The following is a 16,554-nucleotide window of genomic DNA, read 5'->3' on the forward strand; positions in this document are numbered from 1 at the left end:
ACCATCATCTCATGATGGCAGGTGCAGGACAATATCCGTCTTAACTTTATAACCTCTGCTTTTCGTTCCTGTCTTACGTTAACGTAACGAAAAGTTATACGCCTTTTAACTCGCGTATCTGTCAAATCATACGCAAACGGAAATAATATCGGTATCTCTAGATGCCAATGAAATTTTCATAAAACATCAATTGCAAACGATATGCGACGCCCGTTTCGAAAAAGAAGCAAATCCTATTCTCAACCTCTGAATTCTGTATACTCACTCGTTTTCGACTGCTTCCTCCTTCCTCCGATGCTAGCCAATCTCGCACAATCTCACACTTTTCATGATTACAAACTTATTCCACGGAAACCACGATATTATAACGAGCCTCGGTGCGGAAACCCGACGACAATTTTACGTCGAAAATACTTTATTTCACTTTATTCACACAACACACGAATCGGAGATCGGCTATCAACTACTATAAACTGACGCGTCGCGACTCTGGCTGCTGGCTAGCTCTTCAACGACACTGCGCCACCTATCGACAACCCTTCGTACCTTATCCACAAGCGAGAATCCTACTGGCTAGAAGACAGCCGCGCGACAAACAAGACGCGCTTTCTGATTGGTCCTCGTGGAAACGCACGCTACATCTTCTGACCTGTAACGTTCCTCCTTTAATGTTTAAGGTGATACAAGCATCGAGGCTGAACTTGGAATTCCGCATCGGTAAAACAGACCATGATTGATCGAAAACTCAGCTGAACAGAAACTGATTTAAGCGCCACCTGAATTATTGCATCCAACTAACGGCATGCTATACTACGTTACCTTTCGCAAATACGTCAAATAAATGCAAAAAAGTAAAAAATTTAATAACAATCGCGAATTCATTGATTACACACAGATCGTCACACATATTCACATATACGAGCTGCGAATGAGCACAGATAACGAACAAACTGCGCCCTACAGAAAAAACGAGCAACTAAATTTGTGGTCTGTTTTACCTTATTGACGTCTTTCACGAGTAAAAAATCAACCTATATCGTAGTTCTCACTATTTTTCTATACGAAAGCTTGTATATCATCCCCTGAGTCTCTATTTGGACATACGATTCGCAAAAATGTTTATATTACGAATAAATTAATGCAAGTGAGTCTGATCCGCCATTTTCTTGATCGTTGACAGACATAAATTTCAATATTTTATAACTTTTTGACGATTTCGATAATATAAGAACCATTCTTTAGGGCCTCCTGAACACGTTTCTCAAAATTTTTTTCAATTCTGTTTAGTAATGACGACGTAATTTGAAAACTCGTTTCTAGGGATTTTTCTATAGACTGTCGGTAAAGTTTTCAACGCTAGCTAGCATCGAACAACTTCCGTTTGTTCGATAACAACGAAAGGTAACTGCTGAAATCGAATACATAGAATATTGCGATAACTAAAATAAAATCAATTCCAATGTTACATATATCTTATTAGACTTGCGTATACAGATTTATACTTTCATCAAAAAATAAAAGTAAAAAAAAAAAGATAGAAAATGTATCTTCTATACATATTTTAAAACTCTCAACCGATATGTATAGGTATATATGTATATTATTTAATGTTTAAATATTGCTTAAAAAAGCTGCTACCATTTATTTCTAATTTGTAGGAAGTAGGAAACGTAGATGTAAAACCTTATACTCTTTATATTAGATATAACTACATGTATGTACTATTTAGAAACACAGATGAGAAGATCTGAAATAGATGAAAACAGATATACCTTTCTACAATTTTTTACTTTAAAAACAATTACAGTATTATCTGTTAAGATTGAAACGATGAAAATTACTCGAATCAATTCAAAGTTGTTGCGCGCTCTCAGCCAGTTGTTCGGTAATTCGTCGTAGTCGTAACAAACAAGACTTCCGGTACCTTAGTGCTCGAATGGCTGACTCCAAGGTTGTCCTTTCTGTCAAACCAACTTGATATTACCGATGCGAATAAAATCATGTAAAACGTTTACAGACCGTTTAAAAAGATGTTGTAAACGCGGGTAGATCGATGCGTGAATCGAGAAATCAGGGTGTGTCCGTGGCTTTAATGAACGCCAATGCATCCAGAGACACCGGTGTCCTCTCGAGTTTACGAGTAAACCAGAGGGTAATCCCTATTCTTTGCTGGGGGTGCAACTGCAAATAACAAGCGAGCAAATAAAGCATACCGCCGCGCCGCGCGCCGAGTCGATCAAATTCAGACTGATTCAGACTGATTCAGACTCGATCAGACTCGTTTGACAGATGCGTTTCAGATGATCCGAAACATTCAACAACCAAATCGACATAATGAATTCGAGTTAGTGTGTTTTTAGTGATGTCGCATGTCGTGTCGAACTTTGTATGTACATACACACATACGCCCAATGCTTCTTTTCCTTTACACTTGGAACCGAGTGAATTATTTTCTTTCTATTCAGATCTAACATACATACTGATAAACTATCAGGTTGATGCTCGTCAGTTAGAAACAGTTAGAAAATATCTCGTCACAGAGTGAAAATAATTCCTCTTCGCTTCAATTGTTTTCATCGAATTCATTACTCGTTGTGAAATGGTATTCCTAGACCACTGAAAATAAACATTATATTGTATTTGAAAGATATAGTGAGTAAAATATAATCAATTACGTGAGAAGCGTATTCCGCTTATGATTCATTATTATTCCATAAATAGAACATGAATGTTATGTATCTTTTCTTGCGTACAGTGAGCATGCAATTCAATTTATCTATCGATTTAATATGTGTAATTTAATATTTAATATTTAATATTAATTAAACACTTGTATCATTTTTATTTACCTTTTAATGTTATTCTTTCTTTTATTCCAAATTATACATAAATTTTTTCATCTACAAGTATTCCACTGTTAAAAACTAAATTAAAATCATATGTCGTTTGTGTCATACGTATGTATGTTGTTGAGAGAAATTGTGTATTAAATAAAAAATAGAAGATTTTTCTATGCTATGTTGTAGACATAGTTATGGAGGATAGTATGAGCGTTAAGTCAATGGAATCAGTGGCAACAAGCGATGAATATGAATTTGTAAACGATAGAGGCAACGGGAAACAGCAGCAAACATTGATTGAACTACCAATGTTAAAAATTGCCAACAACGGCAATTTGGAAGATCTTCAGAATAATCTCCGCGAGGTTTGTACATGTACATTTTTCTGATATTTTCACGATAAATGCTTTAATCTATGTTATCTTAATTATTGTATTGCAACAATATTTATCCGAATCACTGATAAAACTCATAGGTGTTAACAGAAGACTCAAAAATGGAAAGTAACGAGTACAAAATTGTAAGCAGCGGACAGCAAAATCAAGCAAAAGCGAAAAAAGTAGGGCATAGTAAATTTTACGATGTAACTTGTTGCATTGTTACTTCAGAGAAACAAGATATCATGAAACCAGAAGATTTTCATGACCAAGGTATAAATTTATTACTTTTTTTAAAATTTTATAAATATTATGTACTAATGTATATTGTACAATCATTATTATATTGCAGAAGTAAATTCTCTGGCCCATGTACAACAAGAATGTACTATTTTCAATGGTGTAACTTATTTGGGCTCGACAGCAATAAACGTACCAAAATCTGAATCTGAAATACAACGCAATATGAATATCTTAAATGCAGAGCAGACCCTTAATTTAGGAATAAAGGTTTCTGTTTCTGTGCCTAGTAGTTCTCAAGGTTCTGTTGTGTATGTATGATTTATACTATAGTTGAAGAAAATCTTATTTTTTTGTACATAATTATATGTATGTCATTTTCATTAATACGATAGTTTATACGATGCTGCTACACAACATCCAATTGCACATTACGAGGTACAACGAATTTTGTTTTACGCACGTGGTGAAAGCACCGGTCCATGTGCAGCATGTTTTGCTTTTACGTGGTCTCACGGGGATACATTGGAATCTGCTATATACCAGTGCCATGTTTTTCGATGCGATATACCCGAAGCGGTATGTTTAAATTTCATAAAATCATGAATTGAAATCAACATTGAAATAATAATAATAAAAATATATTGTATTATTTGGTTACAGGTAGGACAAGTGTCTGCTTGTTTCTCTAAAGCTTTTCATAGAATACCGCGATCAATGACCAGTTCTTTAACAGGAAGCGATTTCAATGGTTTCAATATTGGAAGTGAGAAAACCAATTCACGAGTATTTATTTTTGAAGTGATAATGGAGATAAAAGAAGAGGATGGAAAGGGTGGTTTTAGTACAGTTCCTAAAGATAGAAATTGCTTCAAGCTGAGGAGTAATGTAGCTAAACAAGTATGTTTAAGCATTCAGCAAGTATCGAGCAAAGAAGGAGGAATTACGCTTGAAGTTGAAAGGTGCTTTGGAGTTCTTGTTAGCCCTGGTCGTAACGTAAAGCACAGTGACATGCGATTACTTGAAATGGTAATAGAAAATTCTTTAAAATCTTTATCGCCAACTTCAGAAGCATTAATATTTTTTTTTCTTTGATTTTCTTTTTCATTAATAAACTACTGTTTTCTAGCAAGTGAATGCTGGTCCAATAGTCCAGGATAAACAATGTTATAACATATGCGGCCACTGGGATCCTGCAGATCCAGCTCTAGAAGCTCTTAATGTAGAAATTCCTAGAGAAGGGAAAATTTACATGACAGTTGCCGTTGACTTAGTGATACGCGGTATTCGAGAACCTGTTAGATTTATAATAGAAACTTCGGTCAAAGTATTTCCACAGAACGAAAGATTTTGGTATTTTAATAAACGAAATCTTGTACAACAGTTTTATCTTAATTCAAAAGAGGTACGATCGATATCATTATGAATGCAATAATTATTTATTTGACGTTATTTTTATTATGTTATATATTATTCCCAGGTAATATCCGGGGATGGAACGGAAGTTCACTATGAAGTACAAAGTATTGAAACTTCAGGGGAATTAGACAGGAACAGATTAAACCTTGCTCTTAATTTAGCTTCGATGATTCGGTCACCATCTTTGACTAGCATTGACACACTAACGCCAAAGGAAGAAATCGATTCAGGTATACATGTTTCAGATTACTACTTGGTTCGTTATGAAATATTGACAAGCATAGTAACGATATGTTTGTATCATTGTACAGATGGTGACGAACCAATGTTAAGTGGTACAGGCGAGGTATCAAAAGATTGTTCCAGAGCTGAACTAGACAGTTGGGCGGAAGTTTTGGAAAGCTGGCAAGTTAACGAACAACGCCCAAAACTTCTCATAAAACTTACGAAACAGGGTATTCCCGAAGCTCTGCGTGGGGAAGTATGGCAACGTTTGAGTAATTGTGATAATTCACAAGAAATGATGGACAAATATAGAACTTTAATTACCAAGGTACGGAAAATCGGAACGATTTATGATATACGAGATATATATGTATGTATATCTTTCCGTTATCATTACAATATGTATATCATATTAAATTTACAGGAGAGCAGTTGTGAAAGTGTTATCTTAAGAGATATTAATAGAACATTTCCTGCCCATGACTATTTTAAAGAAACAGGTGGTTTGGGACAAGATTCTTTGTATAGAATAAGCAAAGCATACGCAGTCTATGACGAAGAAGTTGGATATTGTCAAGGACTTAGTTTTCTAGTTGCTAGTTTATTACTTCACGTAAGTAATAGTCAGACCGTGTTTATACTTTGGGAAATTTTTATTCCTGCATCTGTAATGGTCGTTCATTAGGGTATTTAATGAAAAGAAAAATATTAGGTATTTCTTATAGATGCCGGAGGAACAGGCTTTCTGTGTTCTGGTTAAATTGATGTACGACTACGGTTTGAGAGATTTGTACAAGGATAGATTCGACAATCTCCATATGCGATTTTATCAGCTGAATAGATTGATCGAGGTTAGTCACACGTACATTTTACTTTTTATTACACAATAACGGCAGATACATTATATATGTATTTTAGGATCAGTTGCCAGAACTTTATAAACATTTCTGTGATCGTGGCGTAGAAACACACATGTTTGCTGCACAATGGTTTTTAACGTTATTTACCGCCAGGTTTCCACTTTATCTCGTTTTCCATATACTCGACGTGTTCCTTTTGCAAGGGCTCGACACATTATTTCAGGTCGCTCTTGCATTATTAATGGTAAGATATCAAATGTGTATATACAATACATATTTAATTATCGATCATTGTTAAGTCACGAAACAACAATATGTATAATGTGTTCCCTTAGTTATGTAAAAAGGAACTGCTCCAATTGGACTTTGAAAGTATATTAAAATACTTCCGGGTACACTTGCCTAAACGTTGCCGAAACGAAGAAGTATCACGCTACGTAATGAAGTTAGCTTGCTCGGTTACTTTAAAGAAGTTGAAGAAGTACGAAGCAGAGTTTATGACGCTAAAAGGTAATTTCATATTTTATGTTTGAATACACACACACACACACACACAAACTCCTACAGTACCATTGTGTATATTTGACAAATCACCTAATTGTTATATGACGAGAATATGACGGTATTTTTTGTGCATGCGGAATCAGCATAAAATTGAGAAAAACATTGATGAAAGGTTGTAAATTTACAACAATCGTTTCATTGTATCAGACCTTTTCACGTGCGTGTTTTATCGCGATATTTTGTAGTAGTAGTAGTAGTAGTAGTAGTAGTAGTAGTAGTATTAGTATTAGTATTAGTAGTAGTTGTTGTTGTTGTTGTTGTTGTTGTAGTTTGGCTAATTCGATTGTAACTTGGATTTTCAACTAGTCTTGTTTGCTAAGAAAATTGGCAACCATCTACCGACTATCAAATGACAATGGTACATATCACAGTGATGTTAGTCACATTAATATGGAGTTATAATAACTTTTTAATGGGATTGTTTAAGTTTGCATAAAGCACAAAATGTGTTCATCTAGTCTTGCAAAATGTTTATTTAATAATGTTTCTTTGTAAGTTGCTCTCTGTTATTCGAAATTAACTTATTGTACAAAACGTGAGGGTGTTGGTCGAAATGCTATAACATTCTTAACGTTGTGCAAAGGGTAAGAATTTTATAATAAAATACCGATCGTACGTCTAAGTACACTCGCGGTAATATTTCATATGAATGAAACACTCTATTAAATTCAGCGGGACAGCAAGCTGTATAAATGTGCTGATAAAACATGAATTCAATGATAATTAAGCGTAAGCGTGAGATTTCAACCAGTTGATGAATCAGAAAATATATGTACATACATATGTAATATTATTGTTATTGCCATCTAGGTTTACCGTTTACCGCTATTTAATATCGTATCGCTTCAAATAAGAAGCATTATCAAAAATATTGTACTTGAATTTTTCTTTAAATTCAGTAAACTTGCAGGAATCTCATAGCTGTTGTATGTGATTGATTGTGTTACGCTTAACTCAGGTATCTTTTTTTTTTTTTTTCACAACTGCTAATGAAGCAAAAAATTATTAGCATCTTTTTTTATCACGATCAACACGCATTTCCTACACTTATATTCAGATTTTCTTTGGTTTTTTCTTTCTTTCTTTCTTTCTTTCTTTCTTTCTTTCTTTCTAATCAAATTATTTATGTTGTAACATTTGTACATTTCTACAATTGTGTTGTTTATAATAAAAATATTTTCATGCTTATTCAGTCATGTTGCTTTGTATACTGTCTTATATTTATTTTTATACGAAAATTATTTATTAATTCTTATTGAAAATAAATCGTCCATTTAGAATATTGTTTTTAGTTTTGTCAATTTACCTATATACATCCTCCTGTTCCTGAAACATTCTTGGTTTGATTTCTCTGCTTCGGTTGGAATTGCATGTATATCGTGGTGGTACTTGGAGAATACAAACGCTTTCAGCTTTTATTTGACCACTAACTGTTAAATAGAATAAACTGTCTTGATGAACAATCTTAAAATTATTCTCAAAGTCAATACTGTATAAAATACATAACAATGATCTGTATACAAAGTTGTCCAGGCACTGATAAATCTTAAAAGTGATCATAAAAAAATATTCTAAACCACATGTCACGAGATACATTACCCCTTAACAAATAGATATTGAATTGGTATACGGTGTTACACAAACAGCTAAAGTATAATAATTATATGCAAATTGTGTTTGATTACGTTTTTAAACGCGTTGAAATTTCATTTACCAATATAATTATCTACACATTTATAATTTATAGTAGGTAATGTATCTAGTTAACAGCTGCTGTGCCAGCAGTTTAAAATTGGTCATGGTATGCTCAGCAGCAAACAACGAGTAGCGGGACATTGGTATCTGTTTTTGCAAGATATCGCGTGTCCGTCAGTAACATTGAAGCCATCTGGTTTCAATGTTTCACCGTCAGAATCATGAGCTATAAAGTAAAGTCATTGATAAAACGTAAGATTGTTTTTAATAAGCTTTTTGCATAACGACAAACTTGGAACATTGTTAAGTATTCCTCTAGATAATACATCGTATATAGAAATGTTTCTACATCTCACTTTTGATATACCTATTGTGTTATTTGAGACAAGATTCACACTGACGCGTAACGTTTGTTCGTTATATAGAAGCACAAGAAAATGCGGATGAATACAGTAACGAGGTAGAACAGCTACGTGGTACAGTGGCGAGGAACGAGGAAGAGAAACAAAGATTAGAAGCTGAATTGATTCAGATTAAAGAGATGTTGCAACGGGAAGTGGCTAGAGCAGATTCGGAAAGTCGACGAAGTAATATTATCATTGCTGAATACAAACAGGTAGACGTATATAATTTTCCTTCTTAGGTAAATTCAAAAATATACTAATGAATGTAATATTTTTTTTAGATTTGCCAACGTTTAGAGGATGATTATAATGCTGCCAAAACAACACTGAGCGAGTTACGGGTAAGTATTCTACTCTGTTTCATGTTTTTTTTTTTTTTTTCCTAATGGAGAGGGATAATGCGAGGTAGAGAGAAAAAGAGAAAGAGAGAGTGAAACAGAGAAAAATAACACCTGTATTTTATAGTCTAAAGTTTCCAAGTGCGAAAAATGTAGGAGTTGCATAATGGATTCGTCCAACATATTGGCAGACATTGCACATCCTTTGGAAAACAGGATAGATCCTATGTTGCACAGAGTGCAGGAAAGGGTACGAGAATTGGAATTGGAATTGGCCCAAACTAAGCTCGCTCACGTTGAGGCCGAATGTAGAAATCAGGTAAAACGAGGATACCATATATTATTCGCGTGTTTTGTCTAGAGTTTGAAGGATCACAAGGCTAGTTTGCTTCATAGGACTTGACGCATCAGTTGCACGCCACTGCCTCTGAACTTCAAGCGGCAAGAAATAGCTGGCCATGGCTTAGCAAAACGCTATCGAGTATAAAAGAAGCGGCTAATAAGAGGGAAGTAATCGGTCCATCCTTGATGAAAGATTTGAGACGAGACAGCGCACCTGGAGGTGAAATGCATCACCTGATACATTCCCGTAATCGCGATACTCGCGATAATCTCAAAGAAATTGTGTGATGCAGTAAGTATTTTGATTCGAGTGCACACGTGCGTTCAAAGCAGAATGGCTATGTTAAATCAGAAACACATACTTAATCATTGATATGTATAATTACGCGTATACGTATATATATATATATATATATATATATATACTTGAATATTAAAATACAGTTACTTTAACTAGGGAAAGCGTTGGAAGAAGAACTTGTACGTTACAAGAAAGAGACTTATGTCAGACACAATTTTGAATACACAATGTACGTCCATGATTACATGTAGTATTCTATTCATTGTCAGTCTGTACTATTCGTCGCGTGCTTTTAGCGAGGGCAGCTTTATCCTACGACACTGATATTGATCTTGAGATATTACTTGTTCAAGTTTGTTATTTTTTTTTTTACTATACTCATTTTCTCCTCTCTATTTTTTTAAACTCAAATTCGGTACGTATCTTATTGTTAGTGATATTATTTGACAGCTAAGTTTCGTGCTTTACACAGTGGTTCTATTTCAAACGATTGATTCAGAGATAATGCGTATAGAAAAAAGAAATCGAAAAAACGTTTGCGATAACAATTAGCGATAAGTTCACTACGTTTTGTATGAAACTAGTCTAAGATGTGGAAAACTAGAAGTGCTATAAGATCTACTGTACATAAATGGTACTCTCAGGCAACTAACAAACGTAACATACTGCAGATATTGAAAATTTCATGTTCAGCGAACCGTGACAAGTGTGGATCGTGTGTATCCGCAATTTCATTTTACTTTTTCTACCAATTTATTACAACGACATTCCAAAAGCACACGAGCGCGTACCTTTTTTTATTCGAATAACGTGTTATTTTAATTAAAGATATCGAGGATTTATCAAGCTAAATGACGTACACGTTTTCATAACTAATTTTATCACCGCGATTAACGCTAAATTAGTGAAGAAAATTAGTAAAGAAAAAGAAACATCACATTGTACAACTTTTATGTTCGACTATTTCGTAATGATCTTAATAATCATTTGAAATGTTTTTTATAAAGCATAACAGCTTTAATGATATAACGATATAGGTAGTGTAATATAAGACTAGTTGTAATCTTTTCCCGATAGTTTGATTTTCTATGTTTGAAAATTCATAAATGACACGTACAAAACGTCCGGCTCAAAAAGCATATTTAATTGCCGTTTGTGTTGTGTTTTGATCAAATCTATATACATACAAGTGTGTATGTAGGAAGTTAGACGTAAAGCCATAAATTATGTTAAGGCACACCACCACTTAAGGTCAGAATTGAATCAGACGTTTCATAAACAATTCACTCGCGCGAACAATGAAATGAACGCTTTGAAAGTATATTTTAGATAGCTAAACGTAGCTTCGTAATTAGTGCCATTCATTCGACAAAACAAAAAAACCGATACCGTAGAGTTATCAACGATTAATAAATATCGTGCCATTATTTTGCATCTTTCCTCTTTTCTATCATTTCTTCTCTGAAGATGATAATTATTTAATTTAGAATCGGTTTTATAATTAACACAGACACACATACACACGTGTGCGCGCGCGATGAAAGGCAAAGTTTCACCTTAGAGACTCGTACAGTAGTTAATAATAAAGAATAATAATAATAATTATATGAAATAAAGAATAATATACTTTTTTCTGTAAATACTAAAGAAACCAATATCTTATCAGAGGCAAACTTACTAACAAGTCATGTAAAGATTTAGAATTATTACATATGTATCACTGTACACCTTGTAATGTCATTCCACTATTAATGAAATAAAGAAGGATATCATATCTGTCTATTTCATAAGGGTTTAGTAATGTTAAAACAGTATACGAGAGCCTACCAATCCTTTGAAGCGAGTAAGTCAAGGAAAATTATTTACTGAGAAGATATACATTCATTTTATTTGTCCAAAATTGACATCATGATGAAAACGGAATGATATGCTATTTCAGTCTTTGATTTTAACGCGTAATGGAAAACGTTATTATAAATTAATGAAACATTTTATTAAATAGATGCAAGTAAACAAAAAACTTAACGTATTAATAAATTTTTGCAGACCATACATAAATGAAATAGCCCATCAGAAATTCTGCTTAAAAAACAACACCAAGAGGAGTAAGTCTTGAAAATTGTAAGAAAATATATATATTTTTTATTACTGCCCCCTCTCTCTTTCTCTCTTTGTTTAGTTTAAATTCGACGTCTTAATACTTGAAGGGACAACAAGTAAATCTTATCAATAGCATAGAATCACATACAGATACCGAAACACTGTTCTCTACGTTTGCTAATGATACTAATTTGTCGTTACAAAAAAGGAGATGCAAAGACAAATTATAAAATTGTTTTTGCGCGATTATACAGTGTCAACTAAAAAATTATTTACTCTTTGTATAAAATAAAAATCCGTCTTTTTCCCAACAAATCTATTGATTGTTTCTTTCTTTTTTCTTTTAAGAATTTTATATTTCAAAATATATTTATGATATTAATGGAAAAACTAATTACACAAGTTATTCAAGAAATATAGGGAACGCGAAAGAAAATATGTACAAAGTAAGTAATTACCTTTGAATTTGTCTTTAAATTTTGCAAACGTAGCAAAGAATGATATATATGTGACACCATTGGTAGAATGATCAAGTATCGTTTCAATAGCATCACGAATTACTTGCAGCGATCCACTCTTCACTTCCACTATCACTATTTTCGTTATCATTTTCAATATTATCACTGGCATCACTGTTGTTGTCATTTCTCATCTCATTGTTTTCCAAGTTGCTATTCTCTTCAGAACTACTGTTGAAACCCTCGTCGTGTTCCATATTTATATATCTTGCATCGTCACCTATTTTTCAAATAAAAAGAAAAATCATAATCGTTATTTCAACTTTCACTAAAAATAGACAATTACCTGCTGCTGCATTTGGGAATCTTACTTCTCCATGATCTCTCAAATGTATTTCAACATCAATAGGATTGGCCATGTTAAGTATTCTCAACAGCCAGAAGGGAAAACCATTCTCCAAGACGTAAATATCATTCTCATTTTCCATATCATTTTCAAGTACATTAATCAATGGTTGCAAATCTTCAAGATCATTTAATTCTGCAGCTATCATATTATTACCCTCGTTATCTCTATTGTTGTTTACAAGATCACCGTTTACAACTTCAATTACCTCAGGAAGTTCAAGCCTCGGTGCTTCCGCTATACTTGGTGGCTCTGAATCTGATATATGATCTTGTGCTATACTTGATAAGTCGTACTCCGGTGTCATGTCTTGAGCCGAGGTTGAATTTCGATAACCAGAATCCATTATTTCAGGTGACCAACTGTTTGGAGGAGTTTCCACAGTTTCTGAAGGAGAGTTGTTCGATATTTCGATATTTTCTACTGTTTCTAGACCATTTGATGAATTTACAGCTTTACACGTGGATTCGTTAAATTCAGCTCGTTTTTCATCATTTTTTAATACTGATGTGGATTGAACATTCTGTGTGTTTTCTACGTAAACACTAGATACAAGAGGTACGCATTCTATACTACTAATTTCTTTGGCATAATAATTATACGTCGACTTACTAGTATCTATATCTGTATTGCTTCTCAAGTTAGAAATATCGCGTGATTCAGATTTTCTTTCAGTCTTTTTTTCATCATTTTTCACAAAATGAACAAAATCCATACAAGATGCTGACTTAACGATTAACTGTTGATCAGTTAATGGAACTTTTTTATCATAATTTGTTGATTCTATAGTACTTGAATGCACTGCTGTTGCTGTTGCTTGAGCAATGTAACCATTTGGCTGTTCTCCTTCTTCGATCTCAATGAAATTATTAGCACGATCTAGGGGTAGCAGTTTGTGTTTCTTTAAATTATCATCGTTGCTTAAAGTACTTGTTAACGACAAATCATCTGTAACTTGTTCAAGATGAACATCATTTAACGTTAAAGCAGCAACTGTGGATACATCGGTACTTGTAGTAAACGTATCGTCTTTTCCATCTGTTGATATTTCAATTTCACTCTCACACAATTTTTCACTTTCTTTTTCATTACAACTAATCTTGCTATCGCTTTCTAATGATACTTTATTCGTACTTTCTAACGAATTGTTGCCATTGTGACTCGTTAAGCAGAATGGCTGTAGTCTTTTTAACGAACTGTTACTATATTTTTGCTTGGTAGGATCTAAAGATCTTCTTTGTTTATCTGTAGTATTTATCTTTCCAGCAACTTTTGGTGAACTTGTAAACTGTGGTTGATTTTCGGTCAAAACAGAACTGGTCAAAGATGATACGCTACTGTTTGAATGTAATTGATCATGCGATTGAGAATTATCTTTCGAGTCGTCAGGATGTTGCTCAACACTTTGCATTTGTTTTAAACTAAAATAGTTTGAACTAATGCTTTCGCTATTGGTTGAAAGTTCGAAATTAGAATGTTCATTTTCTATGTACGAGGTATTTACATGTATATTACGTAGACAACTATCGTTAATATTACTCTGTGGCGATAACTTCTTGTCTTCGATATCACTTGCGTTTCCGCTAACATTTAGAGAATTATCCAACATCCAATGATTACTCATACTACTATCGTGCGTGAAATGCTGCTCGATTCGAACAGTTTGCAAGAGATATGGTTCAGGTGAAGTTGACGCACGTGAAGCAGACAAGTATGGGAAAAAATCTAACGTTTCATTGAGTTTCGGTCCGGTATCTGATAATAATGTACATTGCGATACATCCGGTGGTGGTAAATTAAGAAACGGATCATCATCCTTTAAGTTTTTTACTTCAGTATTTAAAGAAGCATCTACGAAAAGCGTCGTAGATTGTTGTAAATCTAATGATAAATTATACTGAAAAGCATGATCAGTATCGGTTGTTTCGGGGTGTAAATTTCCTTCGCTTAGAGCAGTTTCGCTATCCTTTATCGCCTCTGATATGTTATTTGATAAAACATTTTCTTCGTCAAAAAGATAGGTATTGTCTTCGATGATGGAATTATTTTCTGGGATGATAATACTTGGCTCCTCGTTCCAATTCTCCTCGTCCCAAGCGTCTGAAGTGTTGTTTTGCTGTAAAAATCTCGAAGAATTGATAGGTGGTCCAGGATCTCTGTTCCAATCATCCTCATCCGTAGAATAGTCATTGGACCAGAAAGCTTCTCCGACGGTACTGTAGTCAGAAAATGTTGAACGCGGGGGAACTTGTACAACCGGACCGAATTCACCGTTCGTAACTGTCCAACCGGCTTCTTCTAAAATCGACTGCAATATGTCTATAGAAATTTGAAAGGATTTTAACATTTCCAATAGTTTTTTCAATGGTACTTCCTCTTCCATAGCGATATCTTGGAAGGATAAGTGTCTAATGTAATACTCGGCCTCGTCGAGAATCTTTTGCTCGTCGGAACGATTGTCTACCCGAAATGGGTATTCGTGTCTAGCTACAGTTATAAATAAACCCTCTGTACCGGTATTAAAAGCGTCTTTTTCGCAAAGTCGATGAAATATTGCCATCTGCGTACAACATCCTAAATGTTCCGAACCTTCGGGTCCTTTACAAATACCATCAAAAGTTACTATATAATCTGGGTATCTTAAAATTATATTTTCGGCCCTATTAATAATAAAAATCATATACATACATACATACATACATACATACATATTAGTACTAATACAGGATGTGTTAATTTAAAAAAAATCTAGCTTATTTACCAATCTTGGAACTGTTGTCTAGTCCATTCAAATTTATGATCAGCGTGTCTAAATCCAGAAAAATTTGGGAAGAGCACATTGAAATCTGCGTTTGGTGTCGTTATCACTGCTAATTTTGGTTTAACGAATCCAAAAATATTATAAGGAAGATTCATCAGAGTATCTGGATACAAATGCTCGATCCTGAGGGCATCAAAATATTTATTCTTTAATTTACTGATTAAAAGTAAAAAGTTAAAAAAATTATTTTCTATCTTATCATTGGACGATGATGACCCACAATTCAATGCAAATCACAGCATCCGTCTTTTCTAGTTTCTTGTCGTTATGGGTAACACTACCCTCGAATATTTCAACCACAAGAGGTGTTGTCCTTCTGTGTAAATACTCAGAAATCAAAGGAGCACCCTTCTCTTTATAACTTTCTAATAGTACTCGATCGATATCGACGCATAATATTTCTTCAACACCAGTTGTGTGTTTTAGATAAACTAAAAAATCAAGTTCTGCGCATCCAAAATCAACAACCTATGGAAAAGAAGCCATTTTTATTATATGTTAACAAGGACAATAATAGATAACGTGAAATCGAATGATTCGATCAGCATGTTCTATAAATCAATTGCTGAAAACGTATAATTTTATTATTTAAACGGTAAGTAAAACATATGCAATATCGTAAAACGTGTTATCGAGAACAAAGAAATATCTATATATGTATATATATAACACATATTAAATACCTTGCGTAACTTTCCTTGATACTTGAAACTATTAAGAACCTCGCTAACAGCAACGTATCTTTGTACGTATGCCGGTGGAAAGAATCTTAAAGATTTTTCTTTGAAATCCTGAGCTGCTTCAGGATCTATCATTCTATAATCCTTTTCGGAAATCTCTAATGGTTTCTGCGTGTTGGTCACCTCATTGTCTATGGCTTTTTCTTTCCTAATTCGGTAATTCTGGTATACAAACTTTCCAAAGAGGTAAAGCACGTGAAACAGTACAATGATCATGACAATGACGAAAATCAGTTACCACTTTTGTAAGAATGAAATTTTAACAACGCATCCCGATTCAGTTCCCGTTGTGCGTAGGATACATACTAGCGACCATATTGTTTTGTTTTGACGGCGGTCATAGAATCAAATTTCATTGGTCGAAGCAGTTTAAAATGGACCAATTAACAAAATGACGTTTTACATACAGTCTTTGGCAATAGTA

General features: G+C 33.9%; 3 protein-coding genes across 19 annotated transcripts in view; 1 reads left to right on the top strand and 2 right to left on the bottom strand.

The window, feature by feature from the left end:
- The window catches only part of LOC114877601 (serine-rich adhesin for platelets), a 28,464-nt gene extending 27,959 nt beyond the window's left edge, over positions 1-505 (bottom strand). Inside the window, exon 1 of one of the 3 annotated variants that reach the window (XM_046288274.1) lies at positions 266-505. The gene's annotated coding sequence lies outside the window, so the exon portion shown is untranslated. The remainder of the gene's footprint in view (positions 1-265) is intronic. The other 2 variants (XM_046288271.1, XM_046288273.1) reach the window with 2 other exon arrangements.
- A 1,264-nt stretch (positions 506-1,769) lies between these two features.
- LOC114877614 lies at positions 1,770-16,516 on the bottom strand. 7 transcript variants are annotated; one of them, XR_003789602.2, is made up of 8 exons: positions 16,074-16,516; positions 15,611-15,858; positions 15,331-15,513; positions 12,510-15,229; positions 12,164-12,443; positions 2,399-2,616; positions 2,020-2,181; positions 1,770-1,961 (listed from the first exon to the last, which is right to left on the bottom strand). XR_003789602.2 is itself a non-coding variant. In XM_029190412.2 (5 exons), exons 1-5 carry the CDS (start codon positions 16,344-16,346, stop codon positions 12,256-12,258), a joined length of 3,612 nt encoding a protein of 1,203 aa, XP_029046245.2. In that variant the 5' UTR covers positions 16,347-16,516; the 3' UTR covers positions 12,157-12,255. The 7 variants fall into 7 exon arrangements, 1 of the variants encoding a protein (XP_029046245.2); XR_003789600.2 differs by having other exon boundaries at positions 1,770-2,181; positions 2,481-2,616; XR_003789599.2 differs by having other exon boundaries at positions 1,770-2,181.
- LOC114877615 (rab GTPase-activating protein 1-like) lies at positions 1,852-12,060 on the top strand. Of its 9 annotated transcripts, XR_003789605.2 has the most exons (19): positions 2,175-2,344; positions 3,027-3,205; positions 3,316-3,490; positions 3,570-3,768; positions 3,853-4,036; positions 4,121-4,486; positions 4,587-4,862; positions 4,938-5,106; positions 5,188-5,429; positions 5,526-5,714; positions 5,827-5,952; positions 6,020-6,205; positions 6,297-6,471; positions 8,646-8,836; positions 8,906-8,965; positions 9,090-9,281; positions 9,359-9,596; positions 11,652-11,710; positions 11,785-12,060. XR_003789605.2 is itself a non-coding variant. In XM_029190414.2 (18 exons), the coding sequence occupies exons 1-17, from the start codon at positions 2,335-2,337 to the stop codon at positions 9,590-9,592; spliced, it is 3,153 nt and encodes a 1,050-aa protein (XP_029046247.1). In that variant the 5' UTR covers positions 2,175-2,334; the 3' UTR covers positions 9,593-9,596; positions 11,652-12,060. The 9 variants fall into 9 exon arrangements, 8 of the variants coding, with proteins under 8 accessions (XP_029046250.1, XP_029046247.1, XP_029046246.1 ...); XM_029190414.2 differs by having other exon boundaries at positions 11,652-12,060; XM_029190413.2 differs by lacking the exons at positions 11,652-11,710; positions 11,785-12,060 and adding an exon at positions 9,762-11,402.
- Positions 16,517-16,554: the final 38 nt, after the last annotated feature.

Source organism: Osmia bicornis, chromosome 12 (assembly GCF_907164935.1).
Source record: "Osmia bicornis bicornis chromosome 12, iOsmBic2.1, whole genome shotgun sequence".
Taxonomy (NCBI): domain Eukaryota; kingdom Metazoa; phylum Arthropoda; class Insecta; order Hymenoptera; family Megachilidae; genus Osmia; species Osmia bicornis.